At 52.6% G+C, this 17,149-nt stretch overlaps 7 protein-coding genes across 7 annotated transcripts; 3 read left to right on the plus strand and 4 right to left on the minus strand.

The window, feature by feature from the left end:
- Positions 1 to 630: 630 nt before the first annotated feature.
- Positions 631 to 2,210, minus strand: T310_2276 (MFS transporter; the record flags this gene model as incomplete). The annotated part of the gene is made up of 3 exons (XM_013474843.1): positions 631 to 1,118; positions 1,168 to 1,639; positions 1,692 to 2,210. The coding sequence occupies 3 exons, from the start codon at positions 2,208 to 2,210 to the stop codon at positions 631 to 633; spliced, it is 1,479 nt and encodes a 492-aa protein (XP_013330297.1).
- An 825-nt stretch (positions 2,211 to 3,035) lies between these two features.
- T310_2277 (uncharacterized protein) lies at positions 3,036 to 4,361 on the minus strand (the record flags this gene model as incomplete). The annotated part of the gene is made up of 4 exons (XM_013474844.1): positions 3,036 to 3,614; positions 3,664 to 4,011; positions 4,057 to 4,154; positions 4,193 to 4,361. 4 exons carry the CDS (start codon positions 4,359 to 4,361, stop codon positions 3,036 to 3,038), a joined length of 1,194 nt encoding a protein of 397 aa, XP_013330298.1.
- An 853-nt stretch (positions 4,362 to 5,214) lies between these two features.
- T310_2278 (uncharacterized protein) lies at positions 5,215 to 6,316 on the plus strand (the record flags this gene model as incomplete). Its single annotated transcript, XM_013474845.1, has 4 exons — positions 5,215 to 5,454; positions 5,503 to 5,609; positions 5,665 to 5,951; positions 6,018 to 6,316. The coding sequence occupies 4 exons, from the start codon at positions 5,215 to 5,217 to the stop codon at positions 6,314 to 6,316; spliced, it is 933 nt and encodes a 310-aa protein (XP_013330299.1).
- Positions 6,317 to 8,137: 1,821 nt separating this feature from the next.
- On the minus strand, positions 8,138 to 8,797 carry T310_2279 (Integral membrane protein; the record flags this gene model as incomplete). Its single annotated transcript, XM_013474846.1, has 2 exons — positions 8,138 to 8,162; positions 8,241 to 8,797. The coding sequence occupies 2 exons, from the start codon at positions 8,795 to 8,797 to the stop codon at positions 8,138 to 8,140; spliced, it is 582 nt and encodes a 193-aa protein (XP_013330300.1).
- Positions 8,798 to 10,087: 1,290 nt separating this feature from the next.
- On the plus strand, positions 10,088 to 11,972 carry T310_2280 (Glucose-methanol-choline oxidoreductase; the record flags this gene model as incomplete). The annotated part of the gene is made up of 2 exons (XM_013474847.1): positions 10,088 to 10,321; positions 10,383 to 11,972. The coding sequence occupies 2 exons, from the start codon at positions 10,088 to 10,090 to the stop codon at positions 11,970 to 11,972; spliced, it is 1,824 nt and encodes a 607-aa protein (XP_013330301.1).
- A 962-nt stretch (positions 11,973 to 12,934) lies between these two features.
- On the minus strand, positions 12,935 to 14,593 carry T310_2281 (Cytochrome P450; the record flags this gene model as incomplete). The annotated part of the gene is made up of 1 exon (XM_013474848.1): positions 12,935 to 14,593. The coding sequence occupies one exon, from the start codon at positions 14,591 to 14,593 to the stop codon at positions 12,935 to 12,937; it is 1,659 nt and encodes a 552-aa protein (XP_013330302.1).
- Positions 14,594 to 14,948: 355 nt separating this feature from the next.
- Positions 14,949 to 16,301, plus strand: T310_2282 (monooxygenase; the record flags this gene model as incomplete). The annotated part of the gene is made up of 2 exons (XM_013474849.1): positions 14,949 to 15,671; positions 15,735 to 16,301. The coding sequence occupies 2 exons, from the start codon at positions 14,949 to 14,951 to the stop codon at positions 16,299 to 16,301; spliced, it is 1,290 nt and encodes a 429-aa protein (XP_013330303.1).
- Between the last annotated feature and the right edge of the window lie 848 nt (positions 16,302 to 17,149).

Genomic DNA, 17,149 nt, shown 5'->3' on the forward strand with positions numbered 1-17,149 from the left:
GCTAGATGAAAAAATTTTGTAGAATAATATTATATGACAGATCTCTGGCCAATCATTTACACAGCAGCGTATTTAACTACCTAGATAGGCAACTTGGTCAAACAGACACCGTACATATACTCTTCACATATCACCCTCTCCGCTATGACCTCAAACCATAGATCGATGGGTAGATATTTTAAATGAGAAATAAGCATATGCTAACTCGGAGAAGAAGGATCTTGATCGTTCTCCTATCTATCACGTTTGACTAGCAAATAAAGAAATAAGAGAATTATTTTTTTTAAAAAAAGGGTGAATGAAAACCAAAAGAAAACAGTAGGCTTTTTCTAAGCGAAAAACTCCCCACCAGCATTCACCATGTTTGTTATGTTGTTATGATAGTCTCTGCCTTCATACGCAAGGCTGTGATGTAAATACCATTCGAATATTTACTGTTGGTTTATTCAGAAGACCCTCGATTATATCTGTGATTATTACCTCTGAGAGGGGGATGGAGAACGGGTTCAGCCAGTAGTTAGGTTATCTTGGATTGGGGGAGGTTTATGTTGGTAGATTAAATGGCATCATCAGATTACTTTATTACATGAATAGTGAGCAGCTTTAGTAGACAGTTTCTTCTGACGAAAACTACCGCTTCAACGTCGGCACAAACCACCAGCTCAACCCCATGGCCGCAATCAGCGCCAGCGCCATCGGCTGCATCACTTCGACCCCCTTCTCCGTCGCGATGGCCCCCGTCACGGCCGGCAGGATGCTGCCTCCCAGCTGCGCCATGACAAAGATCAGCCCCAGCCCGCTGGACCGCACCTTGCGCGGCACCACCTCGGATGCCACCTGGATGGCGGCCGCGAAGAAGGGCCCGACGCAGAACCCCATCAGGCTCCATGCCACGGCGGTCACGATGCCCGAGTGGACCAGCCACGCGAGGAGCTGCAGGGCGAGAGAGGCGATGCAGAGGATTGTCAGCGTGTAGTGCTCGCCTCCCAGCCAGTTGTGTGTCGGATGCGGCAGCAGCAGGCGTCCGATGAACAGGCCGGCCGTATAGCCGGTGGGCACGTATCCGGCGCTGGAGAGAGGGAGATGGCGGACTTGGTTGAGGTAGACGACGAGCCAGCCTGTGACCAGCAGTCAGTATGCATCCCAGTTTGGGCCAGATCGACATACCAGAAATGGTGAGACCAGCCCCCAGATAGAAGAAGAAGAAAAGACTGATCAGCCAGACCTCCTTCACCCGCACCGTCTCCTTCATCTCCTCGATCGCAGCTCGGAACTTGCCCGTCTGGGGACGTTCAACTGCATGCGCAGGCGCCGCAGCAGCCGGTACTGCCGCTTCAGGATCATCTGTCCGGAGAAAAGGCAGCGAGAAAAACGACACCAGCAGCAAGACGATATTGACGACGCCCACACCCATTGGCAGCAGGTAGTAAAAAGACCATCGCCGCGTGTCGTGCGAGGCAATGGCCGTCGCGATCAGCGGCGCAATCAGCAGACCTAATCCGTACATGGCATGCAGCACGCCCAGCCACAGATGCGACGACGCGATGGACGAGACGAACGTGTTGGCCTGGCTGTCCTGGAAGGCCTGGCCGAGGGCGGCGAAGAAGAATGAGATTGCGAAGAGGGGGTAGGGAGGGATCTACGACAGCTCAGCCATTTGCTTGGAGAATTCCAGCAACTGGATGACATACCCACACGCGCAAAACCTGAGCCAGGAGGTAGAAAACCGCTCCTGCCAACAGCGTGCCCCTCAGCCCGCTGTACACAGTCGCAAAGGACATCAAGATTGCTGCCGCAAGCCACCCGGCAAAACTGGCGCCATAAATGACTCCGACCAGCCCCGTGGTGATGACGTACTGCTCGATGAAGTACGGGACCAGCGGCCCGATACTGCCGTCGTTGAGACCAGCGATGAGGAAGGACAAGCAGCAGCTGATCAGCTTGAGTTTGACGGAGCTGGCAGACGGGCGGTCGTCGACATTGTGCAGCTGTTCTTGCTGTTCGTGTTCTTGTTGCTGCTGCTGCTGCTGCTGCTGCTGATGCTGGTTTGCATGACGCAGGTGCGACAGTCCAGTGGGATATACCTCAGCTCTCTTTCCGTTGTCTTTGGCAGGACGATTATAATTGTGCAGCTCGATGCTCTTTGTGTCCTGCTGCAACGGCAGCTCCTGGATCTCCATGGATCTGGAGTCAACGTCGGGGTAACCCATTGTTGTTCACACGTATGTATTTATGTATTTATTTTTATATGGGGTGCGGAGAAAAGGCGGAGAGAAAGAGGGGCAAGAGAGTTTTTAATTTAAACGAGAATTAATCAGGAACAGGAATAGCTGGCCCTTCTCCACACGATTCCTTTCGCGGAACATCGGGCCTAACTGTCCATACTGATTTTTGCATTTGAATTAATAATGCGAGTGCATGCTTGCAGATTATTACCCTTATCTCGTATGTCGTATATCGTATTCCGTACCTCGGAAAAATTCTCCGAGGGTTGCACTCTACAGTATTTACCAGATATTTCAACAAAGTCATCGATCTATAAACTAACAATTTCTTGTTTATATAATTCTTAGATCAAATATAGAATTACATCTTAGTAGACGGTTGGAATACCTACTGATAACCGGTCTGATGAGTATAATATCCACCTATGAATAGTAGACGAGCTGATTCTTTACTACTGAAGTGCTGGTCCTGCAATCCGTAGTACTTCGCATATATAATAAGCATCATTCATGATTGATAGATCCTCAACCAAGTTGTATGTTTTCAAATAGAGTAAAACACTATACGGGTTATTTTAAATCAATCAATTTCTTTCTTTCTTCTTCGTTTGTCCTCAATCTATAATCTATATCGCGAACTAACTACAGCGAGCGAAATAGAGCATGGATTATCCTGCGTATTACACTATATCGTTATTTCGTGTTGGGATAGTATAATCATATTTTTAACCCGAAATCTGAATGAAACTAGCTAGCCGACTAATGGTAAGACCTCTGTAACGACAGAATATCATATTTCCTACACATCAATCAATTGGCAACGCCCAGCTCCGCATTGGTGACAGAATGGCCTCCACCCTGGCAGCGATACCCGCCTGCCTCCTTGACCCAGGCATACCCGGACGGACACACGCCCAGATCCTTCAGCTTCTGCTGACGCTTCCTCTCTTCCTCCTCCTCGTGCTGCTTCTCCGCGGCCAGTTTCTGCTGCCTCTCCGCCTCCAGACGGGCCTTGTCCACGCCCGTAAGCCCCGTGGTCGGAATCCCCAGCGGAATGCGCCCGTTGCTGCTGCTCGCAACGCTGTACTGCCCGATGATCTTCCGCTGCGGCTGGTAGAACACGCTGATGACGCCGTCCTCGGGGATGCGCACGGCTGCAATGTCCGACAGCTGTCCCGACGAGGCGCCTGTCAGGATCACCTGCGACGTGTCCTTGACGTGCCGCTCCCAGCCGCCTTTCTCCTTGTGATACTCCATCGCGACAATCTTGTTGTCTGCGCCGACAGAGTACACGCGGATCTGGAAGTTGCGCTTGCCGTAGTTCCAGGCCACGGCGCTGATCCCAGCCCCAGGAAGGAGGGTGTATTTCTCGATTCTGCCTGCAGACGACTGTCAGTGTATTGATCTTGAATCTAGAAAAAAAGGGCTATGGACGCACTATTCTTCCAGTCGTGTCCGTATCCGAATAGATCTCGCGGATCTGGTTCTGGCTATCCTGGTGGAACAGCCGGATCTCGTTGCCGTCGCCGCCAGTGATGATGGACAGACCCGTCCCCGGCAGCGCGTTGGCGACGCACGTCTCGTTCTCGTACCAGGCGTCGTCGTCGGCCGAGTATTTGAGCTCGCGGATCGAGTGGTCCTCGTCCTGGTAGTAGACGTGGATGTTGGCGTTATCCTCGTCGGTGCGCGCGGCCGTCAGCTGGGTGCTTTGCAGCGGCTTGACGGCGGGGAATTTGGCGTCGGTCCATTCGCCTTCGTCGCCGGCGGCAGAAGTGAGCCGGACGCGCTGGGAAGTTAGCAGGATTCAGAGGAAGTATAAAATCGAACGTACCAGACGGGTCTGCCCCTGCTTGTCGAGATAATACACCCTGGTCTTCCATCGTTTCGTTAGCCCTGCCTGCGTAGTAGAGTGCTTGATTTCAGGCTCACCTGCGTCCCATCATGCTAGTTCGTCGCCGTAATCGGACTGCCCTCGCGCACATCGCGGGCGACAATGTCGTTGGGCATGGTGTACCAGCCGTCGTCGTCGTTGTAGCACGACTGCTTGATCAGGTCGCCATCCTGGTAGTAGACGCGGATGAACTTGCGGTCCTTGTAGAAGAATTCGATGGCTCTGAGGCGGGTGTAGTCGAACATGGTGGTAGTATGATCAGAAATACCTTTTCTTGGTGGTAAGATCTTCTTGCTGTTGTTCAGATATGTGATTGTGAAGGATGAGCGGTTGTAATCATAGACTGAGGATGGGAAATGAGCCCAATATATACTTTTCTTCAAGCACACAAAGTGCACATTCTAGCTGAAGGAGTGAAAATGTGGCGACGCTTGAGAAAGCATCAGCTAGCCACAGCGTACTTGATGCAATGAAGTACGTCAACTGGATGGTTCCATGTCATACATGGACGTACACTGTCCGTTCTTGCATAGACGAATGGCCAAATCGCAGTCGATGAATGAGTCGCCATCATCAATCAAAATCACAGGATGTAGATGAATGCCGGTTGAAATCTAAATCTCATGCACGAAAGAAAAAGATCGAGATCAAGCCTGTCGTATCATCTAAGATCAAATGCTTGCTGCTGAGCTCGCCACAAGTTTCATTTATTTTCTCTCGACCAGGATTATCCCTCCTATCAGTGAGTTGCGCTCGACACAACCGCGACAGATGGTCCACGACCAGGATGATTGTCGCACAGACTGTCGTTACAAGACTCGACAAGCGGCCAGTCGTTATTCTGGACGCATCGTAGGGTTCGCCCTGGTCGAACTTGCTAGCAAGATGAATTAGCAAAATGAATTGGAGAAGATAAACGAAAGCTCCTGACCAATACATAAGTTGTAATAGAAATCTTAACACGATGCAGCTCTCTCCAGCTACAAAGAACGCATCGTGCAGTATGCCCTCGAAGCGGAATCCCAAGTCCGCCAAGCCGCGGCCTCGAAGCAAGTAGTCGACGCATGGAAACTGCTGTACGAGTTCAGCTTCGACATCATGGGCGACTTTGCCTTTGGCCGCACGCCCGAGATGGCCCGGACAGAGGAATGGAAGACGGCAGTGCGCAATCTCAAGCGGGGGATGGCGCTGCTGGGTCCGTTCAGTCCTGTGCCGTGGCTGTTGAAGATTGGCTTCAGCATTCCGCGGTTATGGATCGTTCGCGATTTTCGGGATATGGTCGAGTGGTGCAAGCAGTGTATGAGACAGAGGATGAAGATGACGGTCGATAAGCCGGATGTCAGTACCCATCTCCAGATACTTTGCTTCTTCTTCTGACTTTTGTAGATCGCCTCCTGGTTAATCGAGGCTTCCAAAGCCGACAGCAAGACGATTTTCTCGGGCAACATGGACTGGATCCAAGGCGACTCCATCACGATGATCGTGGCCGGAAGGTTTGTTTTCATCCTACTCGGGGTGTACAGTACAGTACTTTCTAACGACTTACAGTGACACTGTCGCACCCAGCTTGGTCTTCGCCTTCTATCACCTCGCCCGAGACCCCCAGCACGCGGACAAGATCCGCCAGGAATTGCAAACCGTCGAGTCGATCTACGACACGGCCGCGCTGCAGAAACTCAAGCATCTGGCCGCGTTCACCAACGAGATTCTGCGCCTGTACCCGCCGACTCCGACGGGGGGATACCGGATTTCGCCGCCGCAGGGGCTGACGATCGCAGGGCGATACATCCCGGGGAATACGACGATCGTCGCGCCGAAATACCACATTGCAAGGCGTGAGTAGCATCTACCTGTCGATGTCACGTAAGTTAATGCTGATGTTGATGCTGACGATGATGAAGTGGAATCCTGCTTCGAGCGCGCAAACGAATTCATCCCCGAACGATGGTACAGTCGCCCGGAGATGGTGAAAGACCGACGCGCCTTCTCTCCGTTCGCGCAGGGCCGGTATTCCTGCCTAGGCAAGAACCTGGCGCTGGCAGAGCTGCATTTCATGATCGCGCTGTTTGCGTCCAGGTACAAGATCCGGTTCCCCGAGGGGGATGACGGGTCGCGGGTGGTGACGGAGATGAAGGACTGTTTTACGGCGAATCCGGGGCCGTTGAAGTTGGTGTTTGAGCCGTTGGCAGGCCAGGAATGATGATCTAGTTATCTGCTTGTTATTACCTTGCAGGATGATTGAGCGTACATACATACATAACGGGCTTGCATTCGAGTACATAACCGACTAGTGCAGTTTCTAATGATATTAGTCAGAAATCATGAGAATAGGCTAAAGTGTCTACTTAGATGTACACTTGGGTTAATAATATAATAAATAATTTTTGACTATTTTCTCTTACTTTCTACCCCTACTACTACGAATATTCTGACATAAATATTAAACGTGATTCTAAACGATTATACCAATTACAAGCTAACCAATACAATCTTCTACCTAGTCTTCAATTAGTTTAAAATATTTGCAATCAGCTAGAAATTCTATTCGATCCCAGAGGAGGGGTCAGAAGAATTGTTCTCAAACTAAGCCATTCAAGGCAAATAACACAGAAAATCCACATTTTATTTATAATTTCTATATATCTGGTACGGCAGCGGATCCTCCGAAAGCCAAACGAATAAATTAGGTTGCTGCTCCGAATACAAGCCCGGTTAACTAACTTACATACTCTGTACATTATTGCATGACTTCAGCAAAGAAGCTAAAATAGTACTCTGCATGGTTGAGTTAAAAACTGAACTGACTGATTCCGCAGCAAAGGATCATCAATCTACTATGATACTATCTGCTTGTCAATTAGAATTGAGATCACCGTTATCTGCGCCTCCACTTCCCCTCTCTTAGACTAGACAGAGCCGACGCATGCAATAAACTAATAGTCGTTGTTCATCGTTTCCAAAATCCTCCATCGGTGCGGAGTACAGCACAGACTGCACAGTACACGCCACTCGGCGGAGCTTATCTGATAGGGTGGATATTTAATTTTGGCCCCCAAAGGAGGATCCATCAGGTAGCTACATACTTACCTACCTAGGTAGGGTACAATTCACACTAAACGAATCAGGCTACGGGTGAGGATTTGTCATTGCTCAACTAAGCGTTCTTAAACACCTCTATTCTATGCTGCACTGGGACCCGCTTGATTTACGCTGCTCTCCCCTCCACATTTTTTAGTCAGTGCACATGCATGCAATATTTTTAATAGTCGCTGTTCATCGTTTACACGCTAGTACAGAACAGGGCAGCTTATCAGGTAGGTAGGTAGTATTCGGCCCCCAAATGATGACGATCCAGCTTCCCCTCTTTAATCGATAATTAGTACTCCACTGCTTTCCACTGCCGATGACCACGTTGCTTACTATCTCCGTACGGGGCATGTAGTGCTGTTTGGTCGTCCGGATTTGTGTTTGTCCATCTACGTCGAGTAATTAAGTGTGTATGTACTCTGTATGTGCAGTCCGGCATCGGCCTGTCTGCAGGACATTATTGTTTTTTCGAATACTTCCAACACTCCAGCATAGAGATGAAGCTACCTAACGAACTAACAAACCAACAATAATGCATCTCGGTTGAAACCTAGCTCAACTAATTACAAAGAACCTTTTTTTTTTTGCTCAGAGAATTGCAAACTCTAACCGATTGATTTTGATAGCATCATAATAGGTTTTCTGTGATGATGTAGCTCGATGTAGCTTGATGTAGCTTGTTGGTGTTGGTATAAGTGTCTTTTTTTTTTTTTACAATTTTACCGATTGACTGGGATATTTACTCCGGAGTATGCTCTTCACACATAGCCGTAATAGCAAAATAGACATTCCTTTCTCTCTCTTTTTTTTTACTGTTGAATGGAATATCATGCTCAGACTTGATTGAAATTTGTATATACAAATGGTTCAGAACACGTAGCCTGTAAATATACATTCCTCTCTTTGAACTAATTGAACGGGATATCATGTATGCTCAGAACACATAGCCTGCACATAGCCTGTAATAGCATAGCAAATATACACCTGCAATAGCAAATATACTGTACAGTCCATTCCTCACTTTACTGTCGAACTACCGCACAACCGCCCTTCTCGGCTGTTCCACATCCGTCGACAATTCCCAATCCTGCGTGACGCGAATCTCGCCCGGATGATTCGGCATGCGCATGTAGCCATCCTCCCTCGCATAGCCATCCTGTCTCGAAACGAGGGCGTCATCAGACCCCGTCTCCAGCTTGCTGGCATCCACGGTGGGCGTCGGTTTCCGCGGCGACATCATGCGCAGGCCGATGCGGGGCTCGCTCGAGCTGCCCGTGTTGTTGGTCGTCTTGCGGCTGGTCGTGAAGAGGTGCGAGCCGAAGATCTTGACCAGCACGGGCTTCAGCACGGGGAGACACGCGTTGATGATGCTGAGGCAGGGCTCGACAGCGCTCCAGATGCCGTCGCCCACCACGGTGTAGGACAGGTCGTTGACGTCGAGCTGCCGCACGGCGACGATGCGGATGATGGTGATGATGCAGATGATGAAGCCCAGTGAGAAGATGCCTGACACGGCTATCTTCTTGCTCACGGGCATGCGTAAGTTCCACAGCATGGGCATCGGCAGGGCGATGATGATCAGGTCTAGAATCATGTTGATGATCGACACGCTGAGCCACGCCGCGGGGAGGTTGATGCAGGTGCCCGGAATCGTCTTGTCCCAGAGATATTGGAACGGGGTGCACAGGCAGAACATGCGCACGATGGTGGCGAACCAGTACGCCGCCACGAGCCCGATCACGGCGTAGGCGACCAGGCGGAATTCCCTGGTCTAGAAGAGCGTGATGTAGAGGTGCAGCATGGAGATTTTGGCGCAGCAGTTGGCGGATATCCAGAGGGGTTCAGCAGCGACGTATGCCTGCAATCAGTCAGACCGATGAAGTAAATCAATAATTATAAGGGCACGACAAGCGGACCTTTGCGAGTCTCGTCAGCTGCTTCATAGAAAGCTGTGTGGTATGATAGCCAACTCCGCCCAGGACGGTGCCCACTATAATAACAGTTCCTTCGCCAGCCTGGAAGAGCTATACCATAGACACTTAGCATGCATGTAAAACCAACACAGAAGCAGGACTGTTTCTTACCAGCGCGGCAAAGCACATGTAGTCATTCAGCGTCAGCTTCACCCGCTGCAGCCATCGTGCCTGAATGCGTAATCCCACGAAGATGGTGGCCAGAAAGAAGAAGATGACGGTGACGCTTATGAGAGTGACTCCTTTGGGAGCGATGGTGTTTGGGGGTGCCGGTGGCAGTGAAGTCGGTGGTGAAGAAGCTGACATTTTCTCCCAAGAGCGCCACCTCGACAGCAACGCAGCAACAATTCAAGATAGCAGAGATGTTGACTGTTGACGATTCACGATCTAACGTCGAGAAGACGAGGACAGTAATAAGATGGTTAAGTCGGCCATGGCTGTCTCCTCTCTGCAGAGTCAACGTGGGGGCCACAACGAGACTGCAGATCGAAGTTTGCAGGGTTGCAAGGACAGCAGGTGGCTAGCGCAGGGATCGGCGCTGATTAGCGAGCATGCGATAAACACCGGCCAAAGCTCACGAAAAGCACACCGAGAGCCGGCGGGGCGGATTATCACAGAGAAACTGCTGGCCCTTGCAGCTGTCAGCCCGGACAGCCCCTCGTGGGGGCTGGTCGATATGCGAATGGCCCAATGTTGGTGTCGAGAGAGGAGAATAATCAGGGGTAACAAGCAACAAGACAGGGAATAGCAAGAGGGGAACGAATGATGAAAGAATAGAGTCTTACAACCCCTGTCTGGAAGATAAAATATTCAACCCCTCCATGGCGACGTCTGTATAAATAAGACTACGACAACCCCGATCTCTACTCTGCCATCTCACTCGACTGTCTCCAACACTGACTGACTTCATCATGGCCTCCTCCACGTCCACCCAGCTCCCCGCAAAGCAGCACGACTTTGTCATCATCGGCGGCGGCACTGCCGGCCTGGTCGTCGCCAACCGTCTCACGGAGAATCCCAACGTCTCGGTGCTGGTCCTCGAGGCCGGAGCAAACGGGCTGGAAGACCCCCGCGTCAACATCCCCGCCGGGTGGAATGCCCTGCGCGGGTCGGAGCTCGACTGGAACTTTGCGACGGTGCCTCAGGTTGGTCGTCTGCTTCAAATTCAACTCTTTCTCTGCACATCATCCTGACTGCTCGCAACAGCCCGGCTTGAAAGGACGCGTCATTCGACAGCCTCAGGGCAAAGTGCTCGGCGGTTCGAGCGCCATCAACGCAGAAGTCTTCATCCCCGCGGCCAAAGCTGGTGTCGATGCCTGGGCCAAGCTGGGGAATTCCGGCTGGGACTGGGAGACGCTGCGGCCGTACTACCGGCGATTCCACACGCTGAACGCCCCGGACAAGGACCTGGCAGAGCATCTGGACCTGCACTGGCTGCCCGAGCCGTCGCAGGGGCCGGTGCAGGCCTCGTTCCAGGGCATGGTGCAGGATCCGCTCTCCCACGCCTGGACGCGGACGTTCCAGCAACTCGGGCATGCGCTCACCAACGATCCCTTCTCCGGCAGCACGTCCGGCGCCTTCAGCAATCCGATCAGTGTGGACCCCGTCACCAAGGCCCGCAGCTATGCGGCCAATGCATACTTCCTCCCCGCGAGCAGCAGACCGAACCTCTCCGTCGTCACGGGCGCCCTGGTCCATCGGATTCTTTTGGAGAAACAAGACGACGAGGTGGTGGCCACCGGAGTGAGAGTCCAGCTCGCCGATGGATCGATCCACGATGTCACGGCGACGAAGGAGGTGATCCTGGCTGCAGGCGCGCTGCAGTCGCCCAAGATCCTCGAGCTGTCTGGCATCGGCAACGCGAGCCTCCTCTCCTCGCTCGGCATCACGCCGGTGATTGACAACCCGGGCGTCGGCGAGAACCTGCAGGACCACCTGATGACGGGCATCAGCTACGAGGTGAACGAGGGCGTCATGACGGGCGATCCGCTCCTGCGCCAGGAGCCAGAGATGGTCCAGGCCGTGACGCAGATGTACCAGGAGCATCGCACGGGGCCGCTCTGCTCGGGAGGGTTGGGGTCGTACGCCCTGGTGGCCGTTCCCGAGTCCAGCGAGCTAGGAAACGTCCTGGACAGCAAGGACGGCGATGTCGATGGCGATTACGAGAAATACAAGGATCAGCATGCCGTCCTCCGTGATATTTACACCCTGCCTCGCGAGCCCAGCGGTTCCGTCTTCATGTTCGCAGCCCAAGTCAACCTGCACTCCCCGGCCGCGGACTTCACGCAGGAGCTTCTGCCAGGCAACTTCCTCAGCCTGGGCATCTCCCTCCTGCTGCCCTTCTCGCGGGGATCGGTGCATATCACGTCTGCAGACCCATCGGTCTCGCCGCGCATCGACCCGCGGTACTTCTCGCACCCGGCAGACGTGGAAGTCATGGCGCGGCAGCTGCTGTTCATGCAGAAAGTGGCAGAGACGCAGCCATTGGCATCGTTCATCAAGAAGGACGGACAGCGGAACCACGAGTCTGTGTTCCAGGTGAAGGACGTCGAGAGCGCAAAGGAATACGTCCGCACGACGGCGCTGTCCAACAACCATCCCGCCTGTTCGTGTCCCATGCTGCCGCGCGGCCAGGGCGGCGTGGTCGACGAGCGGTTGCGTGTCTACGGCGCGAGACGGCTGCGCGTCGTCGACTCGAGTGTCCTGCCGCTGATCCCTAGGGGGACGATCCAGACGAGTGTGTATGCGGTGGCGGAGAGGGCGGCGGATTTGATCAAGGAGGATGCTGGGCTGTAGCATCTGCAGTTGTACTGTACCTATATACAAAGTGAAAGAATGTTGATGTGACATACATACAGTGCTGTTATCTTGACTTATGGCAGATTCTATGTTAATATCTGTATCTAGATGTCCTAGCTTCGCTGTACTTTGATTTAAACAGATTGGAATGGATTACCTACCCTGCAGAGAAAGGTATTATTTATTTAAGGCTGGTAAATGACAGGAAGGCTTTCTTGTTCAAATAAAATCCTGAATTGCTTTTCTTTTTGCGCGTTTTCTTTTACTTACCTATCCCTCCTAATTCAGCTTCTTCTAAAATCACTTTAATGCCCTTAACTATAACAAACAATATTAATAACAAGGGATAAATAACTATCTTATCAGTATATACTTTAATTAATTACCTTTGTTTTTACTTATCTTGTCTTGTCTAGTCTATTTTAGAGATTTATCTTACAAAAATATTTATTACAGCCTAGCCGTTATGTTATAAAAAGTGCGCAGCAGAAGACGTATTCTTGCTGGTTTTTTTTATTTTTTAAATTCTTGTAGTACATTATATATGTTATCAATTTAGTAGTACTTTCTTACCATAGTCTAGGTACAGGACAAGATGTCAAGTTGCGTTTTTTTTTCTTGCCCCTAAAAAAAAAACCTACCTATTCCTCCTACTTCAGGGTGCTTCTTCAAGTCCTTAACTGTGACATTATGCGTCAGGACAACTGCTGTATGAGGATATGCTCCGTTCCTTCCGTTTCTTTAAGCTTGTCTATAAGGTACGAATATTTACATCTTATAAAGGGCGAGGACAGAAGACTTAATCCTGATATTTCTATACTATAAAGGCAAGGCATGTAACTTGCAGTAGCAGATGTGATACTCTCATCAAGAGAAAAAGAGATAGATTTGATTCCATGCAATCTGTATAGTACCTGTACCTTCCCATGCGTCTATACCCAGTCCAGATCGTCAAGCAGCTACTCAAACGCCGTAAACTTTTCCAACACCCTCTCCGCCTCAGCCATCTCCCTCTCCAGCACCGCCCGATGACGCTCGCTGCGCACGCGAATCACACACTCGAACGGCATAGGCCGCACATTGAAGCCCTCGGTATACGCAAACGTGTCGTACTGCCGCACCGACCCGTCCGGCTCACGTACAGGCAGGATGTCAAACGCCCAGAGCAGCTTGGCGACGGCGATGAAGAGGGAATTCCGCGCGAGACCTGCTCCCGGACAGATGCGTCTCCCCCAGCCGAACGAGCTCTGGCCGTCTTTGGACGGGTGCTGAGCCTCGCCTTTCTCCTGCGGCGTCGTCGCCACGTAGTCCTTAGGCAGATAGGAAAGCGACGCCGGCGACACGTCGTCCGGCAGGAAGCGCAGAGGGTTGAAGTGGTGCGGATTCGGGTAGTAGCGCTCGTTCAGGTTGATGGCCCACGAGTTGGCCAGGATGGTCGTGCCCCTGGGAATGTAGTATCCTTGATACACGTCCGCCTCGGAGTTGGCGTGCGGCGTGCCCCCCAGCACGGCCACGGGCCGGATGCGCAGGATCTCGCTGCACAGGGCGTTGATGTACGGCAGGTTCTTCTCGTCGTCGAAGGTTGGAGATCGATCAGGCCCGATGACGGCGTCCAGCTCGGCGTGCGCCGCCTGCAGGGTGACAGGATGCGTGACGAGCATCAAGATGCCGCTGCACAGCGTGCTGGCTGTCGTATCGCTGCCAGCGCCGAACAGCGAGGCTGGCACAAAGGAAAAGTCGCGCTCGCTCAGCACGGCAAACGCCTCGGGGTCGTTCTCGCGGGCTTGCAGCAGCAGCTTGGTCAGCGAGTCGGGCACGTTCTTCCTCGTCTTCATCTCGTCCTGCACCTGGCGCACGAGCGCCATGTTGACGGCGGCCTCGACACGGCCTCGACGCTGCACTTCGGCCTTCCACGGGGCGAGGAAGTTGGGCACGTATTTGAGAAAGGGCAGGCTTTCGGCCAGATATCGCCCCGGCACATTGAGCGAGGCGGCGTACTGCATGAACTCGAGGCGCTGGCGGATGATCTTCGCGTCCATGGAGTCGACGCGGTGGCCGTAGGCGATGCTGAAGACGACGCTCGACGTGAAGCGGTCGATCAGGGCCTCGTAGCGCTCCGGCTGGGCGAGCAGCGCATGGCACAGCCGCGAGGCCTCGGCCTGCTGCACGGGCTTGTACAGACGCAGAGCAGACGGGTTGAGGGCCTGGTGCAGCAGGCGACGCCGGACCTGCCACTGCTTGCCGTAGGGCTGCACCAGGATGCTGGCGTTGTCCCAGTACAGCTCGCCCATGACGACGAAGCGCGGGCGCGAGCTGTACTTGTTGCTGCGCTTCTCGAGCAGGTCGACGGCGACGTGCGGGTCGGAGATGACGACCGTTGGCCGGCGGCCGATCCAGAGGGTGAAGATGGGCCCGTAGATCTTTGACCATTTTTCGAACTGGATCCAGGGCTTTGACTTGGGGATGATCAGCTTGTTGCCGATGAAGGGCAGCGGCCGGGGGCCGGGGGGCATGCGCAGGACGAGGATGTAGTCGTGGAGCAGCAGGCCGACGAGGGCCAGCAGGAGTATTCCAGGCACTGCATACCACTGGAATATAGACAGTTGAAACGGAGTCATGGTGGTGGCCATTACTCTGCCGGCAAGATGTATTTTGGGAGATGTATCCTGAGTGAAGGAGAGACAGTTATCACAGCTCACTTGTATACAAGACACTCGTATACTCTGTACAACATTGACACTCCACAGGCCCCACAGCCATTCATCTCTTCTTTGTCTCTCTCTGATGCATCCCCCACTCACCGTGGGGTAATGCCGGTGCATGAACTAGTTGATGCACTATTTCCCCGGAATAAGTTAATTAGCTGTATGGATTAGCTAGCAGCTGCGGGAGTACAAATGGCTGGGCCTGGCGATACTTCCGGCAGACTTCTCCTTTCTATAGAGACTGTCCATACAATTCCCTGCTGTTGCCATGCCAGAATTCTTCCGCAAACCACCCACTGGCATCAAAGTGCTCATCGTCGGCGCCGGCTTTGCCGGACTGACCGCCGCCATCGAATGCGATCGCAAGGGCCACGACGTGCTGCTCCTGGAGGCCTTCCCCGAGCTGAAGATCCTGGGCGACATCATCTCGTTCGGCCCCAACAGCGGGCGCATCTTCCAGAAATGGGAGGGCGTCGAGGCGCAGCTGGACCCCATTTGCCACAAGTCGGACGGCGTGCACTTCGTGTCGTACCGCGGCGAGTACCTGTTCACGCAGTACTGGCACGACGAGGAGCCCTGGGGCAAGAAGTTCAACGGCCACCGCGGCGAAATCCACGAGATTGTCTTCAACCATGCGCGCGCGAGGGGCATCGATATCCGGCTCGGCCATCGCGTCGTCGACTACTTCGAGACCGACACCGAGGCGGGCGTTGTCGCGCAGAAGGAGAATGGCGAGAGGGTCACCTTCACCGCCGACGTGGTCTTCGCAGCTGAGGGCGTCCGGTCCACGGGTCGCAAGATCGTGCTGGGCTACGACGACAAGCCCAAGTCGAGCGGCTACGCGGTGTATCGCACCTGGTTCGATTCCTCGCGGCTGAAGAGTCCGCTGACGGACCATCTGTGGAAGAACGGCGACTCGCACTGGGCGTGGATTGGGCCGGATGTGCATTTTCTGGCTGCGTCGCTGAAGAATGGCAAGGACTTTAGCTGGGTGTGCACGCATAAGGTAGTCGAATCATACAAATATCTCGCACTCCCATACTGACTCTGGCAGGACGAAGCCGACATCGAAGACTCGTGGTCCACGCCCGGCCGGATTGAAGACTGCCTGAAGGTGGTCGAAGGCTGGGACCCAGTCGTGCAGGAGATCGTCAAAGCAACACCGCCAGAGTATCTGGTCGACTGGAAGCTGGTCTACCGCGACCCGCTGCCGACGTGGATCAGTCCGAAGCAGCGGATCGCGCTGATCGGGGACGCAGCGCACCCGTTCCTGCCGACGTCGATCCAGGGCGCGAGCCAGTCGATGGAGGACGGGGTGACGCTGGCCGTGTGTCTGGAGAAGAGCGGCCGGGCGAAGGTGCAGGAGGCGCTGCGGGCGTACGAGCGGATTCGATACGAGCGCGTGCTCAAGGCGCAGAAGACGGGCGAGACGACGCGCGATCGATGGCACAAGGCGGATTGGGAGGAGGTCAAGCGCAATCCGGAAGTGCTGAAGCTGAAGCGCGAGCGGTGGCTGCTGGATTTCGACTCGGAGAAGCATGCATATGAGGTGTATGATAAGGTGGTGGAGGAGCTGCGGAGGGAGCAGGAGCAGGAGAAACAGAAGCAGGCCAAGTTATGACAGTATCCAGCATTCTAGATTGATTGAATAGTTCTTCTATAGAATATACACATCTACATATAACCCATTCCGTCCATAATTTCCTCCATTCAATACAATAAATATAATGAGACAGAAGATGAAGAATATATGAATCCATTCTACGAAGCAATTGGTAAACAAGTCTCAATCTACAATAGAAGAGATAGAAGAGACACGTAGTCATCAGAGTCTCTACAAAATCAGAAACAAAAGAAAACCATCAACACAATAAAATTACCGGCAATAATAACAATAACCTGGCAGAGAAAAGTCCATGTAAAACCAACAGCAATCACAAATTCAAAAAAAAAAAGAAAGAGAGAGAGAGACCAACAAAAAACAAAAATAATAAACGAAAGAACATCAACCAGCAATAAAAGAGCAATAAAAGAGAACTAAAATGCAGCACTGTTACCACACCTATACTAACCTGTCCTCCATATTCCATGCATTCATATCCCACAGTAATAATACTCCGCACTTACTGTATGGATGATACGCAGATGGAGCTCCCTACCCAAACAGGCAGGTCAACCCCAGTCCCATAATCCATTCCCCAATTCCGTTCCCCAGTTTCCCCGCGGCGAAACAGAACGGCTCCACTCCACCTGCTTAAGTCCGGGGCCCCGCATGGAGATTACTCATAGCAGTATTACAGGCAATTTCCGATAATCGCATATCTGCATACGCAGTATTACTTCTCTTACTACCTCGAAGCTATGCCATGGATGTCCATCAGGGATGGGATGGGGTTATCCCGGTTTCTTCACGGAATATGGAGTATGGACTGTACTGTATGTACAGTACAGCACAGTACAGTACAGTGC

This window comes from Rasamsonia emersonii (genome assembly GCF_000968595.1).
Source record: "Rasamsonia emersonii CBS 393.64 chromosome Unknown ctg1118621760019, whole genome shotgun sequence".
NCBI classification, from domain to species: domain Eukaryota; kingdom Fungi; phylum Ascomycota; class Eurotiomycetes; order Eurotiales; family Trichocomaceae; genus Rasamsonia; species Rasamsonia emersonii.